The following is a 19240-nucleotide window of genomic DNA, read 5'->3' on the forward strand; positions in this document are numbered from 1 at the left end:
TTCGGAGAGACAATCCAACTCACGGTAAGAATGCATGTTTTGCAAAGGAATTATGAGCAATAAAAACACATGTAATTATATAAACAACACACAAGTTTAATGCCATAGTGTGGAACATTCCAGTCAAAGCAAAGTTACAAAACCCTCGAAAGAAATGTTACACAGTCCATCTTTAAAATGCGATAGTCACTTATAAAAACAAATAAATTATGTCTGTTTACAGTGAAGCTGGATATCATTCTTTAGTTCTAGTGACCACAAAACAGAAAGAAATTGACTCATCTGGTTTTGGTTTGAGAGAAACTGTTTACGATGGCAGATGCAAAACGCCAAAACCCAGTCCCATGTGTTGATGTTTGGCAATTTCACAGTTCTTTACGGTGGCTAAAACCCAACGATATAATCTAAAGGTCCACTATGTAACTTTTCTGTTAGAGGGTTCGCCTCCTGAATGTCACCATAGCTGATAGGTGATGATAGCATGGTTGTTGCTTTGCTTGGAATGTTCCACTGTAGGGCATTAAACAAATCTACCACTACGGATCAGGCTAGATAACATGTGCAGAGGCGACACAGCTCATAGTGCCAATGCATGTTTTTCCAAGGTTTTTTGGAATGGAGATGTAGATTTTTTACCCTCCACCAAAAAAGTTACATAGTGCATCTTTAATACAGCTACATTGAAAAAGCCAAAGAAGGGAGTAATAAAAGCAAAATAGATCAGTTTAAAGGTTGTATACTATACAAACTTGACTCTTGTGAGCTTTAAAACATGTTAGAATGCTGTTATCTCCTCAAAAACATACCTGGAATTGTGTTAAGAGTTACCTTTACCTTTAGTTCAGTAGAAACCGGCGATTCCAGGGCTGAAAACATCCAAGTAATTCTAGTGAAGGTCTATGGAGTTTAAAAACAGTGGAGCATTTCCTGTATCGCCACATGACATCACAAGGTGGAACAGGTGAAACTCAGCTTAAATATGCAGGGTTTGTGTGAATGAAACAAACCACAACTCCAGGTATGTTTGTGATGAGGAAACAACATTATATCATAGATCAGAAGATAGCACAATATGAGCCCTTTAATGCTATAGTGTGGAACAATCCAGGCAAAGCAATAATATCTCCATGGAGGATGTTTACTCTCAGCCAGAAAAGTCATACAATGCACCTTTAATACAGCTAATTGAAGAGCTAATATAGATTTGCATGCAATGACTTCCACTCCCATTGATTAGAGTCCAAAGAAACAAAGCAGAAATGTGAGTAAATCCAGGTGGTGCTGCTGACACCGGAAGCTGAGTCACCAATGTAAAAACTTACTTCACCTCCAAATGTTTAACTTTGAGCAGACACACACACACAGGCTGAAGACTGGGGCTGCCTTATGAAAGCAGAAGAACAGAACCAAAGCAAAGTTTATAGAACCGGACAGGAGATGCAGACAAAACAACGCACTCAAACATGATTAGAAGAAGCTTCAAATCTACGTAAATCTAGGTTTTAAAGGTGCAGTGTGTAACTTTTCTGGGCTCAGTGACCTGGTTGTCTCCTATGTCTTCCAATATTATGGCATTGCTTTGCCTGAAATGTTTCACAGTATGGCATTAAAGTGGTCTAGCCTTGTGGAGACAAGCAGGTAGTGGCATAAGGCACAGTTACAGGTCAGATCTGTGGAGAAATGAGCTCACTCACAGTAAGAATGGATGATTTGGATGATGATTTTGAAATTCGGAGCAATAAAAAGGCCTATACATTGAATCAATGTAGATAAGTTTAATAACATACTGCGGAACACTGTAGGCAAAGCAATAACATCTGCATGGAAACAAGCATGTGGCAGACCCTCCACATGAAGAGTTACAAAGTGCACATTTAATAGAATGCATTTGAATTTGTTTGATATCTTAGTAAAGATTTTGATGAGGTTTAAGCCTCTAAAAATGGAAATGACTCGGACACAGTAGCACAGAAATACAAGACAATAAATAAATATTGCGTTTGATCAGAACTTAGTCCGGATTAGACCTTGTGACATGATTATGTTTTAAAGTAAAGTCCTGTTCTTGGACAAAACAATGGGCATGAGATTTAAACAAAACACAACATCCAGAAAAGGTTCAAATGTAGCAATGATTCGAGGTTATTAGAGAAGTACTGCATATTAGTTTAAAACAGGACTAAACCAGTGAAGTTAGGGTTAAAATCAGCTAAACACTGCAGGCAAAAGAGTCAAGAAGAAGAACACTCTAATCTTTGTCAAACATGGCATCAACTTCAGACCAGAACTCCAACAAGTAGGGATGCACTGATCTGATACTGGTATTGCCTTCCAAATACTAGTTCAGTCAATATTCTGGATGGACATATAAATTGATGTAATAAGATGATGAAATTGATGTTTTCTGGTTGTAGTTGGCCAGTCTCATAACGTTTGTTCTGTAGTTACTTGAGAGATAAATAAATAACACATTTGAATCAGTTTTGTCTTATTTTAGTTTAAAGGAAATATATGCTGTATTGAGCCTCTGCTCTGATATCAGTTGATATCGAGTATCGGCAGATACTTAAATCCATTGTATCACAACTGAAAAAGCTGGATTGGTGCATCCCTCTCATCAAGTACTGGCATGATTGACTGTCAACCCTCCTGAATTTTAACAAATATACTCCAAAAGTACTCCAAAGCTTAGCTTCAAGCAGGGAGAGTTATTGATTCAAACATGCAAAACAATACTGATCAGACTGAACACAATTTGGATAAAATACAAGTCTTCCCAGCTTCTCGTTACTACAAAAACTACAAGCATAATGTCCAACACACATAACAGGGCTCTAAGACATTCCTACTGCTTCATGTAACTTCAGCTCTAATACACAGCTTTACTGAAATGACCAACAATGCAACAACTGAAGCTTGTGAGAGAACAAACCAAAAAGCATTGATACCTAGCTAATTAAAAGGCATTGTAAATATTTGCAGAGATTCAAATCACAAAAGGAAAATTATTTTTTGAAAAACCGCTGACCAAAAAGACTGACTCTGACAGCACACACATTAGAGTAGAAATCGCAGGTAAGGAGAAGAATTGTGATATTAAGATATATAAAAACAGCAGAAGGTAAACACTACAATTGTAACAATTATCCAAAATAGTAAAAGCCAAAGTTAAATCTGTCAACTGGACAGACCTGGATGACTGAAGTATTGCAGACAATTATCCAAAATGCAAGAAACTAACTTTGTCCCAAAACTCTGAATCCAAAAACAAGAAAAACATGAAAAAATGAAGTATAGTATAGAGGGAGCAGTTAGTCGAAAGATAGAACTTAAAAAAGAGCCAAAACAGAAAACATTTCAAACCGGTTTAACCTTAAAAAAAAAAAAAAAAAGTCAAAAGTGCTGCTCGTAACTGACCAAAAAACATATCAAAATACGACAACAACTGGGATTAAGATATAAAATTAACATTATATATTGCAACATAGTCCACTATGCTAGAAACTGACAGCCAAAACCCAAAACAATACAAATCTATTTACCTTAAAAGAAAGATTCAAAGTGCCTTGATGTTTTCATTTGAAGCTCCGAAGCACAAATGAACCAAACTGCGACTTCACCAGGCCACCCACAAGACCCACCCCCCTCCCTATATGCTTTCAAGGCACTCAATGAGCAGATGGGCGTTCCCAAAGGAGGAATGGGGAGAGGGAGAGGACGAGAAAGAGGGAGAGAGGGAGGGAGAAGAGCGGGGGAGGTGAGGGAGGAGGAAGGAGGAAGGAGAGGGTAACAAAGACCTGAAGAACGCAGCTGAGAAAGGAGGGAAAAGAAAAGTTTGGCCAGAGTTGCCAAGTCTGCTTGTTTATAGCGACATTGGACATTTTTGGAAGTTGTTTACAAATTCTGACAGTGGTGGGTTGAGATTTTTGGGCAGACGTGATTTTAATTACTTTTTTTCAATTTTGTTAACATTAATAGACTGAGTAATGACCATATACAGTCTATGGTAATAACTGAAATGCAAGTTGAATGTTTTAGAGCTGTTTTTGAAAGGCTTGGTCGCTTGATGCTCTGAAATAATCTGGCAAGTCTGACAAAGACTTGAAGAAAGCAGCAGAAAAAGGAGGGAAAACAAAAGTTTGGTCAGAGTTGCCAAGTCTGCTTCTTTATATCGACATTGGGCTTCTTTTTTTGGAAAGTTGCGTGATTATTTTGAGAGTGGCAGGTTGTTTTTTGGGCCTTTTCCTGACTGGCATGTAATGGCTAGGTTGCTTATTGCTCTCTGCAAATCTGGCAACCCTGAGAAAGGAGAGAAAAGAAAGGTTTGGCACTAGGGTGTTACTGGAGTGTGCACACAAGTAAATGAAAGGGTAAATACGGACATGACTTAACAGGTCGGTCACATGTTTGGATAAGGCCAGGGTCATTCCTCTAAAGCAGTGCTTCTCAAACGGAGGTGCAAGGGACAATGGGGGGTTATTACGGAATTACACATTTAGTTTAGATGTGGTTTCATAATAATTATATACTTTATTTATAATGCACTTTACATTTGAAGGCAAACCATAAAAGGTCTTCCCCTATGTTAGACTATATACCAAACAGATTAATGTATATGTTTTGAGAATTCTTCCTTCTGATGATTTGAAACTTAATTTTTTATCTTATGGAAAAATAAGAATGGACAATCATTGTCTGGTCGACAACTGAACTAATACAAATTTTTAATAACAATTTCTCCGTGATTTAGTCTTGGCTTGGACTTCATTTTGTTCCAAATTTAAGGCTACTTTTGTCCTGCGTTTAAGTTCTAGTTTAGTCTTGGTTGGGGACTTTGTTACAAACTTGAACTTAGCTCAGTCTGTTTTAGAATAAAATCACTTCACAAAGTCCCTGTAAGCTGTCTGTTATTGACCAATGACTCTTTCACAGTTTGATTTCATGCCTTTCTGTTGGTTAAAACGTTTTTGTAAAGCCCGAGGCGACTACTGCTGTAATTTAGGCCTGTGCCAAAATAAACTGAAAGTGAAATAAATTTCTTTAAAAACATATTCTTCTGTCAATTCCTATTTCCATCCATTGTTTTACTGTATCATAACTAGTGTTTTCAAAATATCAAAAATCGATACAAAACCTAGCATCAAAACTAGACACTCATTTGAGCAGGTATCGATACAAAAAAATGTCCAATTCACAGGACAGAATGAACCTTTCCTGAATTACAATGATCTTGAGCATTAGAACAAGTATAAGACCACATAGTCTATGCCCATGGACCACTATGGAACCTACCTGGACACTGAGGGATTACACAGATATAAGGCCACATGAAAATATAAAATAAAGTGCTACCATTTAATGTTGAAAATCACATTATATTGTTTAAGAAAGAGTGTTCTTTATTATGATCATAATAAATCATCTATTCCTAGGAACCGAAACCCCTCCATTCTCCGAGGTGGTCTCTGATGAGACAGGTTGAAGTCTCTGTGTTACTGGTGTGGTCCGGGGGCATATATGGCCTGAGGTTTGGGGGGCTTCACGCTGGGGTTGTGCCTCCGGATGGGCAGGCAGACATCAGGGTCAGGTCAATCACAACAGGTCACTGCACTGAGGGGCCCTCATACACTCCCAAAGAACTGCAGAAATTAGGCCTGTCACAGTAATTACTATACCAATCTATTCATCAATAATTGAGAGATACATTGTATTGTTTTATATTCATCACTATCTGCTTGTTATTTCATAGTATGTTAAAGGTGCCATACCAGATTTTTACTGTCTTGGAAACATGAATAACTAGACTATTGCAAACCGTTTAAAATCAAGAAAATTTATTCCTCAATGCATTCTGAGCATCCTAATTATTCACCATGATGAGTTTATAAGCACTTTTCACAATTTCAGAGAGGAATTTTGGCGTCAAAGTATTGCTAAAAACAACTAGCATACTAACAGTAATGCTGGGATTACTTCCTGGTTTGCAGATGATGAAAATGCAGACAGCAGGCAGTGCCCTCTTTTTAGCCCTATGAGCAGCTTTTTTTTTTTGTTTTTTTGTTTTTTACAGTATATCTGCGCTGGGGCAAGAAGACATATTTTATTTAATTACATGAACAAACAATGAGTACAGTCCCTTTAAGATGTGAGCTTTGGCATGTTCCTATGTGCTATTTAAGTAGATTTTACAATATATGCTGCATTACAAAAAGAAAATGTCATATTTTAGGTTAATTGGCTCTGTGCTCAACAGCACCTGGCAATCTGTTAGCTTCCCTACTTCTTGTCCAGTTGTATCTCTATGAGGTTTTTATACAGTCATTCTAAAATTAATAAATATTTAAACATAAGACAGCGGAGAGTGACTTAAGGGTGCATGTTTCTAATAACATGTTCAAGGTGAAAACTTAAGGACACTATGTTTAGAAAAGGATCTGTTTGTGTCTCAATGCCAACGCTAATGCTAATTTTAAGGCATGACAAAAATAACACCACTAACTGAAATTATCTACATACAAAAACAATCGGGTAGTCTTTACATTAAACAGTTTTTATTTTAATATATCATTTATTTTATATTTTATGCTTTTAATAAAAGTTTGTATTTGTTTTGTGACAGAGTGCTAGCATGCTTCCATCGCAGAGTAGTTGTATCTAGTCGACTATACAAAATAATCATAGTCGTTTTGTGCTGAAACCTCCACATGCAGCCCATCTCCAGACATTCTCTTTTTTCTGTGATGTTGTGCCAGTATCTTTAGCGTGTCCTCCTAAAGTCGTCAGTATAATAACTGAAAAAAATGAATCACTAACAAGTTGACAACTACAATAATGGAAAGTAGCAGCTCTATTTCTACTTATATCAGCCCTTTCTTTCTCATTTTCAAACTAAAAGTACTGATTTGAAGACTCCACACTGTAACTGTTGCATCACCATGAACTCTAGTGTCAGCTTACACACCTGTACAGACTTGTTCAGTTTATACAGACGGAAAAACAGAAAAAAAGGAGTTTGACGTAAAAGGGATTGAGTTGTAATCCATGAAATGATGATGCTAGCAGAGAGCTAGCTGAGCCAATGCAACCTATCATTAAAATGATAAAACAATGTATTATGCAATACTGAAGTTAAAACGGTTACACCACATGATTAGTTTAATTGAAGTGGTATTTACAGTAATTTGTGCATGGGGTTCACGTAACACAACGTTTTAGAATCTCTATACTTCATATACTGAGCTGAAAACAGGTTGCTGTTTAACTGTCAGATTGCAGATGTGTTCAAACACTGGCACAAAGTTTGATGTCGTCTCTGTTGGCATAATAACAGTGAAATGATTTTTTTCACAATGGCTTCATAACGTGATGCCATTATCCAACCCCAAAGACGTAGTTGTTGACAGTTGAAAGGACTTCAAGCTATGAGATTGATACAGCAGGTTTGTGGAGCCAGTCCCAAACTAATGATGATAAGATTTCACGTTTGTTTATGAAAGAAATATCCAACATAGAAATCCAGAGAGCAAACTCAGCCTGATAAATTACAAGAACAAAATCCAAATGGATTTATACAACACATTTTCAGGAGCTTGTGATCAATACAAGCGTTCTGTTGAGGTGCTTGATTTCTGACAAAAAAAAAGGTGAGAAACTTCTTTATGGTCAGATTGTGTTAAAACAAAGCTTAGATTAAAGTCTAACTTGAGTAACAGAACTTCAGACAGAACAGTGCTTACACTTAGCGTCACGTCCCCGGGGAATGTTGATTACATCAGCTGCAAAATATCTATAGGACATTGACGAGTGGTAGAACCTGCAGACCAGACTGGAGGCAGATACTGTGGCCCTCAGAGACACACAGACAGTGGAGCAGATGTCCTCCTGCCCATCACACAGCACAAAGCTGACAGTAACTCACCATTATGGAAATGAGCTCTGACCTAAAAATATCACACCATATGACTTCACATTAAACATCCATGACTGGATTTTAGTGCAACAAAACATTTCAAAAGTATTATTTTAAAACGCAGAGGGATATCCAAATGCGGCAATGTGATTATTTTCTCAGTATTGATTACTAGTTAGACCATTCATATAGTGTTGTAATGATCTGATATTTTGTGTTTAGTTGAGAGTTGACACCTTTTGTTGTTAATGTAACTGTTTATGTGTTGTTGTTAATGTATTAGCTTTTGTACATGACACTTGGTTGCTATGGCATGTGAAGGTTCTATTAATGGTCTGTTTCAGAGACCAGTTCTAGTGAGCTGAGACTGCTGCTGTTTTGCTCTTGGTTTGGTGTTGGTTACGGCCTACAATAGCCCGTGTGCTCAGAAAATTAACAACCAGAAGAAATTTGGAGTTTCCTTACGCCAGAACACTACAATATGATAAAAAGACATTACAGTCCACTTTTAATCCTGAACGGCTAAGCAGTATGTAAACTACTGTGCTACAACGCTACTATTTTCGTACCAGTATGCAGAGAGGTACACTGATATCGTTTGCCATCAGAAACTGAAAATACAAGCCAAGAGTACTATCTAGTACTAATACTACGTTGGATGATTAAAAGTGCACACTAGAAGTAAACGTACATTTTTGTTGTAATATAGCTAGGCTTGGTGGTGGCTAATTGAAATGGTCAGACTCAACATTTATATAGCACTTATGAAAACATCAAGTAATCAATATGAAAACTGTTCCTTGACTAACTAGTTGACTTTTTTGCTGCAGAAATGGCAATGGTTATTTTTATAGTACACTGATATGGTGAAGTACATTTTGAACCAAATAAAGGTTGCAATATGATGACTGAAAGCTTATGTTATGGCATGCATTTTAGAGTCCCATAGTCGTTACTATACAAAGTGCAATTATTTTAATGGTGGGCTAGTCACAATTACTACGATTAATCTTTGCAGCCCTCCCCATCCGGGTGTATGGCATCATCTCATTCTACTAATTCAAATGATAAAACTGAAAGTTTTTTCAGTTGGTTAACAAAGACTCAACCTTGATCCCGTTGGTCATTTGCATTGATTTCATGCTCTGTCCAGTGTGGAATGTACCACATGTTCAGATGCCCTGCCTCCCCCGTCCCTCCCTCTTGCCCCTCCCTCCTACCCCTGCCGTACTGTACAGGCTGGACTGGGCACAGACAATTGCCCCTGACACACCCTTTATGACAAGCAGACATCAACATAAAAGAATATTGACAACGAACCCCGCCAGTTTGAGCTGTGGCCTCAATACAAACTGTCAGAGTCACCAAAAGAGGAGAATCTGAGGAGCAGACGGAGGAGAGAAGAGAAAGGAGGAGGAGAGGGGAAGAGAGAGAGGAAAGGGAGTGATGGAGCAAAGGACAGCTACTGTGATCCAGTTAAAACATATAAATGTTATAATTATTTAAATTAAATGATTAAGAATCCCTTTTCAGGGGAGTCCTGGCCCCAGAGCTGGCCCAACTGTATATGCTTTTAATGATAGTGGGAACCAGAAACACAGGCATAGAGCGAACATGCAGACTCAACATAGAAAGACCCTGTGCCTCCCCAAAATCAAACCCAGGACCTTTTGACTGTGGGAGAGGATGCTAACCACTGGAACACATTGCTGCTACTGTCACTCACTCAGAGCATGACCATTAGGATGAGTGGGTGGTAAAGTATCAGTTTGAAACATAGCAACAGAATATCAGTATAGTTTTTTCTATTGAGCTAAAAGGTAAAGTGAATAAATGTTTTGTATTACAATTACTGACTCCTAGTGGTGAACTGAAACAATATGATTATATTTCTTATATATCCTAATATTGTTCACTGTTTATGAACTTGAAGAAGCTGTGTATTGAAGGGTTAATTACAAAAAGAGAGTTTTTAGAAAACTGTCAACACCAGTGGATGTGATCAGATCAAGCTGGGTATCACCAGTCATTCTGTCTTGAACTGATCTGAGGTGGAGATGGAAATTAGCATTTTGCTAAATCTGGTGCAGCCATCTTTTTAATGTATCTGCACAATGTCCTTCAAATAAATAAATAAAATAAATAAAAATAAATAAATAAAGAGGAAAGAGTCTTTTAGGCCCAACATTTACATATTGCGCAGAGAGACATGAGATGAGACATGAGAGACACTCAAGATATCAGGTTTAAATCAGTCACACATATACAGACCAAAAAGCTTTACAAAGTTGTCATTAGTTTCAAATGTAAAAATAACCTAAAAATACTACCTAATATGAATAAATGTAATGCAATGTAGGAATGGTCCGATATGAATTTTTTGACCTGATACTGATATCTGATATTTCTCATGCTCATATAGTGAAGTTTACAAATTCACTTATCTCTTGTAAAGATACATTAGGATATAAATTAATGTTCTCATTCAGCCTTCTCGAAATGATATGCACCAAGGTCAAACTGGGAATGACACTTGGGACAGTGCAGAAGATCGCTTCCAAATATCAGCTACATCTTTCTATATCGGACCGATACTAATATCTGGGCCCCTCATTCAATATCGGACCGATACCGATATCTGGGGCCCTCATTCAATATCGGACCGATACTGATATCTGGGCCCCTCTTTCAACATTACCGAAAACCAATACAATCTCCTTGCTTTAAAGAGGGAGTATTTTACTTCTATGTGGTATTAACTGCTAACACATAACATATTTAGATCGCCATGTTACCTTTTATTGTTTTGAAAATGCTATATTGGCCCCAAAACAACATATTAACATGTTTTATAAGTTTCACTTTTGTTTTTGATGCCCTCTTTTTGCTCCCTGCGTCAAGTCACTCCCCTTTCAGAGCCCTATCACAATCATAACATAACACAATCAGCGTGCATCCCACTAATGAAACTACTGCACAAACTATTGCACAATCATATCAGGTTTGTGAAGTTGTTGTGTACACTTTTGTATCATATTTTTTTCATATTGATGAAGAATTGTCGTGTGGAAGCATGGGTGATGTAGGCTTGTGGGTGGAGCATTGGGCAGAATCTTACAGCTAACTACAAGCAGGGTTCAAATAGGGCCCAGGAGAGATCGCTAAAATACTCAAACATGCATGGATGGCATAAAACCTCTTCAGGCATGATATTGATGATTAATACCCCCTCTTTAATAAAATGCAGCATGATAAACATCCCTTACCTTTTAACTCAAAGCCCCTGTATATGTATGCATTACCTGGTCTAAGAAACTGTAGAGTCGAACAGCACGATCTATGTTCTGTCCCGTGGCAGTGGCCCTTTGGGAGAAGTCCTGTAGCTGAGCCCAGAAGGTGTGAACTTTGACCTCGTAGGCCTTGAGCTCTACTGATGAGATGTTGTCCCAGTGCTCCAGGCGCTTCAGCAGAGCCTGCCCCTGTTTACACCAGTCCTACACAGATACACGGTAATCAGATTAGAGAAAAGATACCTTTAAGTTGTCTTCTATTGGAACTGGTCCTATCTAGAACTAAACAAAAATTATATTCAAACTCAAAGATCTGATATTTGGGCCAAAAATGTAACTCTATACAGATGGGGGCAGCTAAAATTTATATTAATTATTATTGTGAGTTCTCCAAAAAGGAATACATGGCTGCACTTCATCATGCAGTTTTGGTTTTGAACACTGTATCTTAAAGTGTGTGTGTGTGTGTGTGTGTGTGTGTGTGTGTGTGTGGGGGGGGGGGGTGTGGGGGTGTGTGTGTGTGTGTGTGTGTGTAATATAACTATAACTATAATATCATGCAGTTTGGTGTAAATGTATTCCAAGTATTCAGAATACACTGCTCTGATTGGACCATGTATCAGAATTTTAATTTGGGTATTCAGGATTTTGTAAATAAATACAAGTATTCTTCCCATCACTGCTTATGGATCTAAACAATTGTGATTGGTTAAGCAGACTAAGTTTGTATTAGTTAAATTAAATAAAAATGTATGTATTTAATTTATTAAAATAAAAACTACATAAAATCCCAACACTGATCAGATGCATGCAAATAAATGCATTAGTTTGTACAGGCTTAGGCAGGTCACATTTACAGCTTCTATAAAGTGATAATTTCGTGTTCGGACACGAGGCAGGAATGTAACATGCAGCCCCCAGGCCATCAGCCCCATCTGAACATCTGAGTCAGCTGTGTATACGACAGGATACAGCCAAAGTAGAGACACCACAGTCTCAAGAAATGTGCCTGAAAACACTATTCACACTCTGGAAAATTATTAGTCATATTTTAAGATTTCAGTGGCGTTTATGTGTGTGTGCTACAGCTGATAACCACAAGGGGGTGATCCAGAGCCATGGGAAACTATTTGGATCCAGATTTGGAATATCCAAAATATAAAAATAAAAATTTAAATTAAAAAAATTTAAAATTTAACAAGAAAAAAAACAAAAAAAACAAGAAAAATATAAATATAAAATAAATATAAAAGTACAGTATATTTTACATTTAACCAGGAAAGGCAAACTGAGATTTAGAATCTAATTTTCAAAGGAGTCCTGGTCCTAAACACTATGTTATACATGTTTTTAGTGGTAGGGACCACATGCACACTCTACACAATGAGAACACACTGCTTAGGACTTGAACCAAGGAACTACTTGATGTGAGGCATTAACACTAACAGCTGCACCACTGTGCCACCCATTTTTATATAATCATATAAAAAGTGAGATATAAGGAAATTGCTCTTGAGTAATCAAATGCTGAAATGAATTAATTTATGAAGACATTACTGCCAGTATTATAAAGTGGCAAATATTTAGAAACGTCTAAACCAGTGGTTCTTAACCTGGGTTCGATCGAACCCTAGGGGTTCGGTGAGTCAGTCTCAGGGGTTCGACGGAGGTCAAAACATGCACCCGACTCATATGATTAGCGGACTGCGAGCGTCTCCAGACGTTGGCCCAATTCAACAAATGTGATGTGTCTATCGAAGTACCTGTCCGTTTGAACACTGCTCACGCCTCATAGACCCAGCTCACAGTCCTGCGTAAAGACACAGCCCTGATTTTCAGATGCTGTGCGCAGGAGCAGGAGGATCAGGAGGACGTAACTTTCACCCGTCCCTCATGACACGCTAAAAAGCTTGTCTGTAGATGTATAATGAAAATCCTGATAGGAAATTGCCACAGAAATCTATTTGATGTAGTAACAAGTTTATTATATCTGTGATAGATCTGCTCTTGTCTCCGCAATGACGTATCACGTATAACACATCAGACGTGTCGTCCAAAAGTAGAGCCACAAGCGAGTGAAAATGAGCCAAAACAAAAGTCTTTGGAGAGCTTTTTAACAAAGGGGGAAAGGCCAACTGAGGAGCCAGAAGAGGAGACTACAACCTCCAAGAAAAAGGAGGTTAAATTTAAGAGACAATACCAGGAGTCCTATTTAAATATGGGTTTGTCGCTACAGGTGATTCACATGCAGAGTTTGCTCTGCGTAACATGCGGAAAAAGCAAATGAGGCAATGAAACCTTCAAAACTGCTTTGGCACATGGAGACTAAGTACCTGGGATTAAAAGATAAGCCTTTAGAGTTTTTTGAAAGAAACTGTGGAGCAGACTAGACATAATCACACTGCGGGTGTCATTGTCTCTCATCACTCCTCGATGGGTCCACCTCATCCCAAAGACACAAGCACATGGCTCCCTCTGATGCAGCGGTTTGGTGAGTTGTATTTTTTATGCACTTAACTTATTTTTGCCATATTTATCTGCCACGGGTAGAAGGCTTGTCCGTGAAAATAAAACCTACATTATTCCGTTGCATTATTATTATAATTATATACTATGTTATCTTCATTTTAGATGTCAAAAAGTATTTGCGGCTCCCAGTGTTTTATTTTCCATGGAAACTGGGTCCAAATGGCTCTTTGCGTGTTAAAGGTTGCCGACCCTGTAGAGTTATGGAAATTAGGTGATGGGTGTGTGTTAAAATGTTAAAAATAATAAATAGCATAAATACAATAAGTTCATTATTGAAATACATAAGGTTAAAAATTTAAATAATTTCAGTGTGGTAGAATTAAAAAAGGTCCTGTCTTTGTAAAAAGGTATATATGTAATTTGTTGTGAGTTCATGCATTTTATTGGTTTTATTCTTTGAACACAGTGGTGTTAATGCACGATCCATTTTGTGCACCAGTAAATCATCCATATGTCTTGAATTTGAAAAAAATATATATATATTTTTCAATAAACAAGGGTTCGGTGAATGTGCATATGAAACCGGTGGGGTTCAGTACCTCCAACAAGGTTAAGAACCACTGCATGTATGTTGTTTGAATGCAGCTTGATTGTAAATGTGTTTCTGGATTGTTTTCTTTGTTTTTTGTTTGTTTTTCATACAAGGGCAGTGGGGCAGAAGTCCTTAAAGTCTCTCTGGTGTTGGAGGAGCAGCTCCAGTGAATCCTCTGGTTCATCCAGCGTCTTTAGGCGAGCCTCTCCCTCCTCTTCCAACCACCTGCGCACCTAAGGCAAAAACACACGGAACAACATCATTATCAAAGCACCATTGCTTTAGTCACTTTGCTCTGAATGTTTTTTGTTTTTTTTTAGTTTACTTCAGGCGATTGTTTTATTTTGTTTTGATAATACTTGGTTTAAAATCGATTTGCATCAGTCTTCAGGTTTTCCATATTAATGTCTTCTCTGGGCCATATGTTCATCCTGACTAAATGCATTACGTGGCTAATGAGTTTCCCGTTCCCAATTCAAAGGTACTTTATGATTGGTTTTCTGACCTTTGGCCTTTACCCTTTCTTCTTTCACTTTTTCCATCCACGTGACACCACAACAGCTTCTCTCACCCTCAACTTCCTGCTTATTCACAGACTAATTTGGCATTGTTTTGCTCAGACTTAGATTTAGCGCTACAGCTGCACAATATGAGAATAAAATGCTATATTTTCAAATGTTATTTATTTAAAAGGGACAATGCACATTAATAAACACTAGTAAAAAATGCACGTGTAAATGTGCCAAAGTTAGCTGCACAGCTAATTTTCATTCGCAGACCCTCAATATCTAAAACAGGACAAGAAATTTGGAATGCAGTTATAATTTTAAGCAAAACTAACATTAGCATTAACAGTTCAAAACAAAATGGTATGTTTTTTTGGTTTTTTTTATGGTAAAAAGTTATCAAAATGGTCACATTTTTATATATAGCGCTTTTTCAATTTCAAGGCACTCAAAGTGTTTTACATCAAGGAACCACTCACCCATTCACACACACATTCATACACCAATGTACACAGGCACTGGGGGAGAGATGGGTTAAGTGTTTTGCCCAAGAACATAACAATAGTGTTCATATGTGGGAGCTGGAATCGCACCATCAACCTGTGGGTCAGTGGATTTGACAGCTCAACCAATGATGTGTAGGCAGCAAGGTGGCTGAGTGGCAACACTCATGCCTCACAGCAAGGGGGTTTGGTTCGATCCCCGGGTCGCCCAGGCCTTTCTGTGTGGAGTTTTGCATGTTTCTCCCCGTGTCTGGATGGGTTTCCTCTGGGTACTCCGGTTTCCCCCATCAACCAAAACATGAACGCCCTTCGAGACAACTGTTGTTGTGATTTTGGGCGTTACGAAAATAAATGAATTGAATTGAATTGAATGTTTATGCAAAGAGCAGCATTCGAACCACCAGCTAAGTACCATAACCCTCATCCCTTCATTATGTAAGAGTTAGGGTCTATATCATATGGAATAATGATTTCAGTTTTTGCTAGTGTTTTATTAAAGCTAATTCAAGTGTAAGTGTATTCTGCTGTTTTCTTACTTAAAGCGTGTGAGTGTCCAAAATAACAAAGAAGTAGTAGAAGTAGTAGTAGTAGTACTAGTACTAGTAGTAGTAGTACTAGTAGTAGTAGTAGTAGTACTAGTAGTAGTAGTAGTAGTACTAGTAGTAGTAGTAGTATGACAATACCAACATAAAAAATAGGCCCAACTATAGATGGTTGCACATGCTCTGACATGTCCATTTGACATTTCCACAAACTCCCGCGGTCTTCCCCAAATCATCCTAAAGATCCTATCTGTCCGGATGCACTTATCTCCAGCTAGGCCCTGAGGCCAAGCAAAACAGACAACTCACACTAGGCCTCAAGCAAGCCTCATTACTGTTGTAATGTTGCAAGTTGAAGTACTTGAAATAGTATAGTAAACAGCATAAAAAGTTCAGAAACTATCACTATCTACTATCTGTTACCTGTATCAAAAGGTGTTCAGTGATTCCTGTCTAATCTGCCACCATAGAAAAACAGAACAAACCCATCTGAGAAAAACTGAATTATATCTTAAACTCATGGGTTTATGCTGTTATATGCATCCTGAAACCCATGCATATTTTTAGCGTCAATTATTTTACTAAAATCAAATGAAAGCTGCACTGTTTAACTTTTCTGCTTGTTGCCCATGGAGGTGTTTTTGCATTACCTAGAATGTTTCACAGCATGGCATTAAACCAGTGGTTCTCAAATAGTGGGGCGCGCGAGATACCGGGGGGGGGGGGGAGTTTTTTCAGCGTAAACGTGACAAATATTGGCAACAATTATCCCGCTTTGTAAATGTCACTTAAAGCAGCAAGCACTGAGCATCATATAAGGTGGCGTACCAAATTGCTAAATTACTTGTTTTAATTTGATATTTATTTAATTTTAATGTATTATTTTGATATTTATTTAATTTTTATTTATTCATTTGATGTTTATTTAATTTTATTTTTTTTATTTGATATTTAATTAAATTTCATTATATCATTTCATTTATTTTATTTTTTCGAAAATAGATCACTTTAATGCCATACCGTGGAGCATTCAAGGCAAGCAATAACATCCAGAAAAGTTACATAGCGCACCTTCAAAACAAAACTCTGCAGATTAAATGAGAAATACAACATTTGCTTCAGTAAATACAAGTCAAAACAGCATGTTAAGATTTTCAAAACAGAAACAGCCCTATTATCGTTTATAGGCATTTAGCACATGATGTGCTACAGTTATAAGCATGAGCTGTATTGAGCATGCTCAGACTGACCTCAGTGAATCCTGACTCCAGCTCAGTGAACTCCAAAATGAAGTTTATCTCTTGGGTTTTTGAATTTGACAAAGTGACAAGACAATGCAGCAACTCATCCACTTGATCATAGAGAGAGGAGACCGACTCCACTGCAGCTCTGTTACGATAAAACATCACATCATTAAAGTGCATATAACAGTTTAGAATACACATTTCATTGCATTTGATTTGAGTAAAAATCTTGCTCATTTTTTTTTCCTCTTGTTTTTACATTTTGGTGAAGTTTACAAATATACTTCCTGGTTGGAGACGGGCAAGATTTTTCTATAAAAAGACAGGATATTTTGTTACTTACAGAGGACACTCTAATTCTAACTTGTGATTTACTGTGCAGTAGGGCTACAAGGTTAATCGCAATGGGAATTATATGAATGGACACAATAGCAAATCGCAAAGGCTGAAGTACTATAATTAACAACAAAATCACCTGTCTTATGCTGCATAAAAATGTGTCACCCTGTAGTTGAGGTCTGTACAAACATGTTCTGAAATGTCCCTGTGTGCCAGATGCCCTCCCTGTGTCTACATAGGGTCTTATTCTGGATGCAAACTGCCAACTCTGTAGTTTAGATCTGTAAAAACATGCCTTGAAACGTGAGTCTTGTATTAATTTGTCTGGTTAGAGTTCAGTCTTTTTGTCAGTTCCTCTGGATGAGTGTAAGATGTTATCTTTGAACAAGAATACGATCATTAAAACATAAATCATGAATCTAATCACAATACTTCAGAAAAATCATGACAAGATATTTTTCCCAAATTGTTCAGCCTTATTGTGAAGGCCTGCCCACAGGCCAGATTAAGTAGTGTCACCTGTAGTCCTCAGTGGCACAAATGCTACTCTCGTCTCTTCGGAGCCTGGACAATGAAGCTCCGCCCTCCTGCTGAAGCTGGACCAATCGGCTGTCCTGAAGAATGCTGCACATCACCGCCTTGTATTTAGACAGCAGCTGTTCGGCTTTCTGGGAAACAAAAAGTACAATTTAAGTTTAAAATGTACTTTATCATATAATTTTTGCTGTCCTTTTTTTTTTAACAATTTGCTTATTGTACATTATCTAATTATATCATGATCAAGGACTTTCCTTAGTTAAAGCATTTTCACAACTCTCAAAGACCAGAGCTGAGTTTTGCCAGTAAAGCTAACAACAACTAGCATGCTACACCTTTCCTGATTCTCAGACAATGTAACACTTTATAATTCGATGCAGACAGTACACAGCTGACTTAATTTGATCTCAAGAGATACTTATACAATATGTCTGACTTCTAGACTGGGTGAAGTGTAGTCTTGTTTTGTATGAAAACAGACAATCCACAAATGTGTCTCGCTCCAGTACAGAGATGTTTTGATATCAACAAATTTGCTCAGTGTTGTAAGAACCCTGTTTACAAGTTTATGTTTAATCCAATTGTCAGACTACTTTAAAACCACTTGACTTCAAATCCTATAAAATAATATGTAAAATGACTGAGAATATCTTTTAACAGGGCTTCTGCAGGGTTGTAAGAGTTGAATTTACTTTTTATGACCATCAATACTGTATTAAGATGAAAATGAAGACACACAGGTGACCTCTTAAGATGATCTTTAAATGTAGGACTTTATAAGACCTTTTAAAATAAGTTACCTGGGCATCTTCGGGCAAAGGTGTGGTCTTCAGCATGTTGATGGTTTTATGAAGGAGGCTGATCACATTGTTACACTGGCTCGTCAAGTTCTCCACTCTCTGAAAAATCACAAATTATTAAACCAATCTTTAAAATTAAACTTAAAGGGCCATTGTTAGTATATTTAAAAAATGTAAAATTACACTGTATTCACAAATTGTCAGTACTGATGCAGTGAGAACCAGTACAAATTTCCCTTACATTTATTTTGTAAATAAGGGTGTGGTATGCTTCTTGTTAACATACAACTATTACCGGTACTACCATACTACCCCCATGGTATTAGTAAGTGTGACATTTAGGCTGCAAGACTAAAAACTACTGTTGTCACAATACTCAAATTTCATACTCGATACAAATTCCGATACCATGAGGATAATAAAAAAATACTCTTTATTTAAACAATAGAATGTGATTTTCAAATTTCAATGGTAGTACTTTATTTAATATTACCATGTGGCCTTATAAC

General features: G+C 37.4%; 1 protein-coding gene across 2 annotated transcripts in view; it reads right to left on the minus strand.

The window, feature by feature from the left end:
- Nucleotides 1–19240, minus strand: part of plekhg4 (pleckstrin homology domain containing, family G (with RhoGef domain) member 4) — a 118458-nt gene that overhangs the window by 43141 nt on the left and 56077 nt on the right. For both annotated transcript variants that reach the window (XM_055232525.1, XM_055232526.1), the window contains exons 9-13: nucleotides 18732–18830; nucleotides 17914–18062; nucleotides 17062–17200; nucleotides 14371–14493; nucleotides 11212–11403 (exon numbers count right to left, since the gene is read on the minus strand). In XM_055232525.1, coding sequence (XP_055088500.1) covers nucleotides 11212–11403; nucleotides 14371–14493; nucleotides 17062–17200; nucleotides 17914–18062; nucleotides 18732–18830 — 702 coding nt within the window. The remainder of the gene's footprint in view (nucleotides 1–11211; nucleotides 11404–14370; nucleotides 14494–17061; nucleotides 17201–17913; nucleotides 18063–18731; nucleotides 18831–19240) is intronic.

The sequence above is a fragment of the Periophthalmus magnuspinnatus genome, chromosome 3 (assembly GCF_009829125.3).
Source record: "Periophthalmus magnuspinnatus isolate fPerMag1 chromosome 3, fPerMag1.2.pri, whole genome shotgun sequence".
In the NCBI taxonomy this organism is placed as follows: domain Eukaryota; kingdom Metazoa; phylum Chordata; class Actinopteri; order Gobiiformes; family Gobiidae; genus Periophthalmus; species Periophthalmus magnuspinnatus.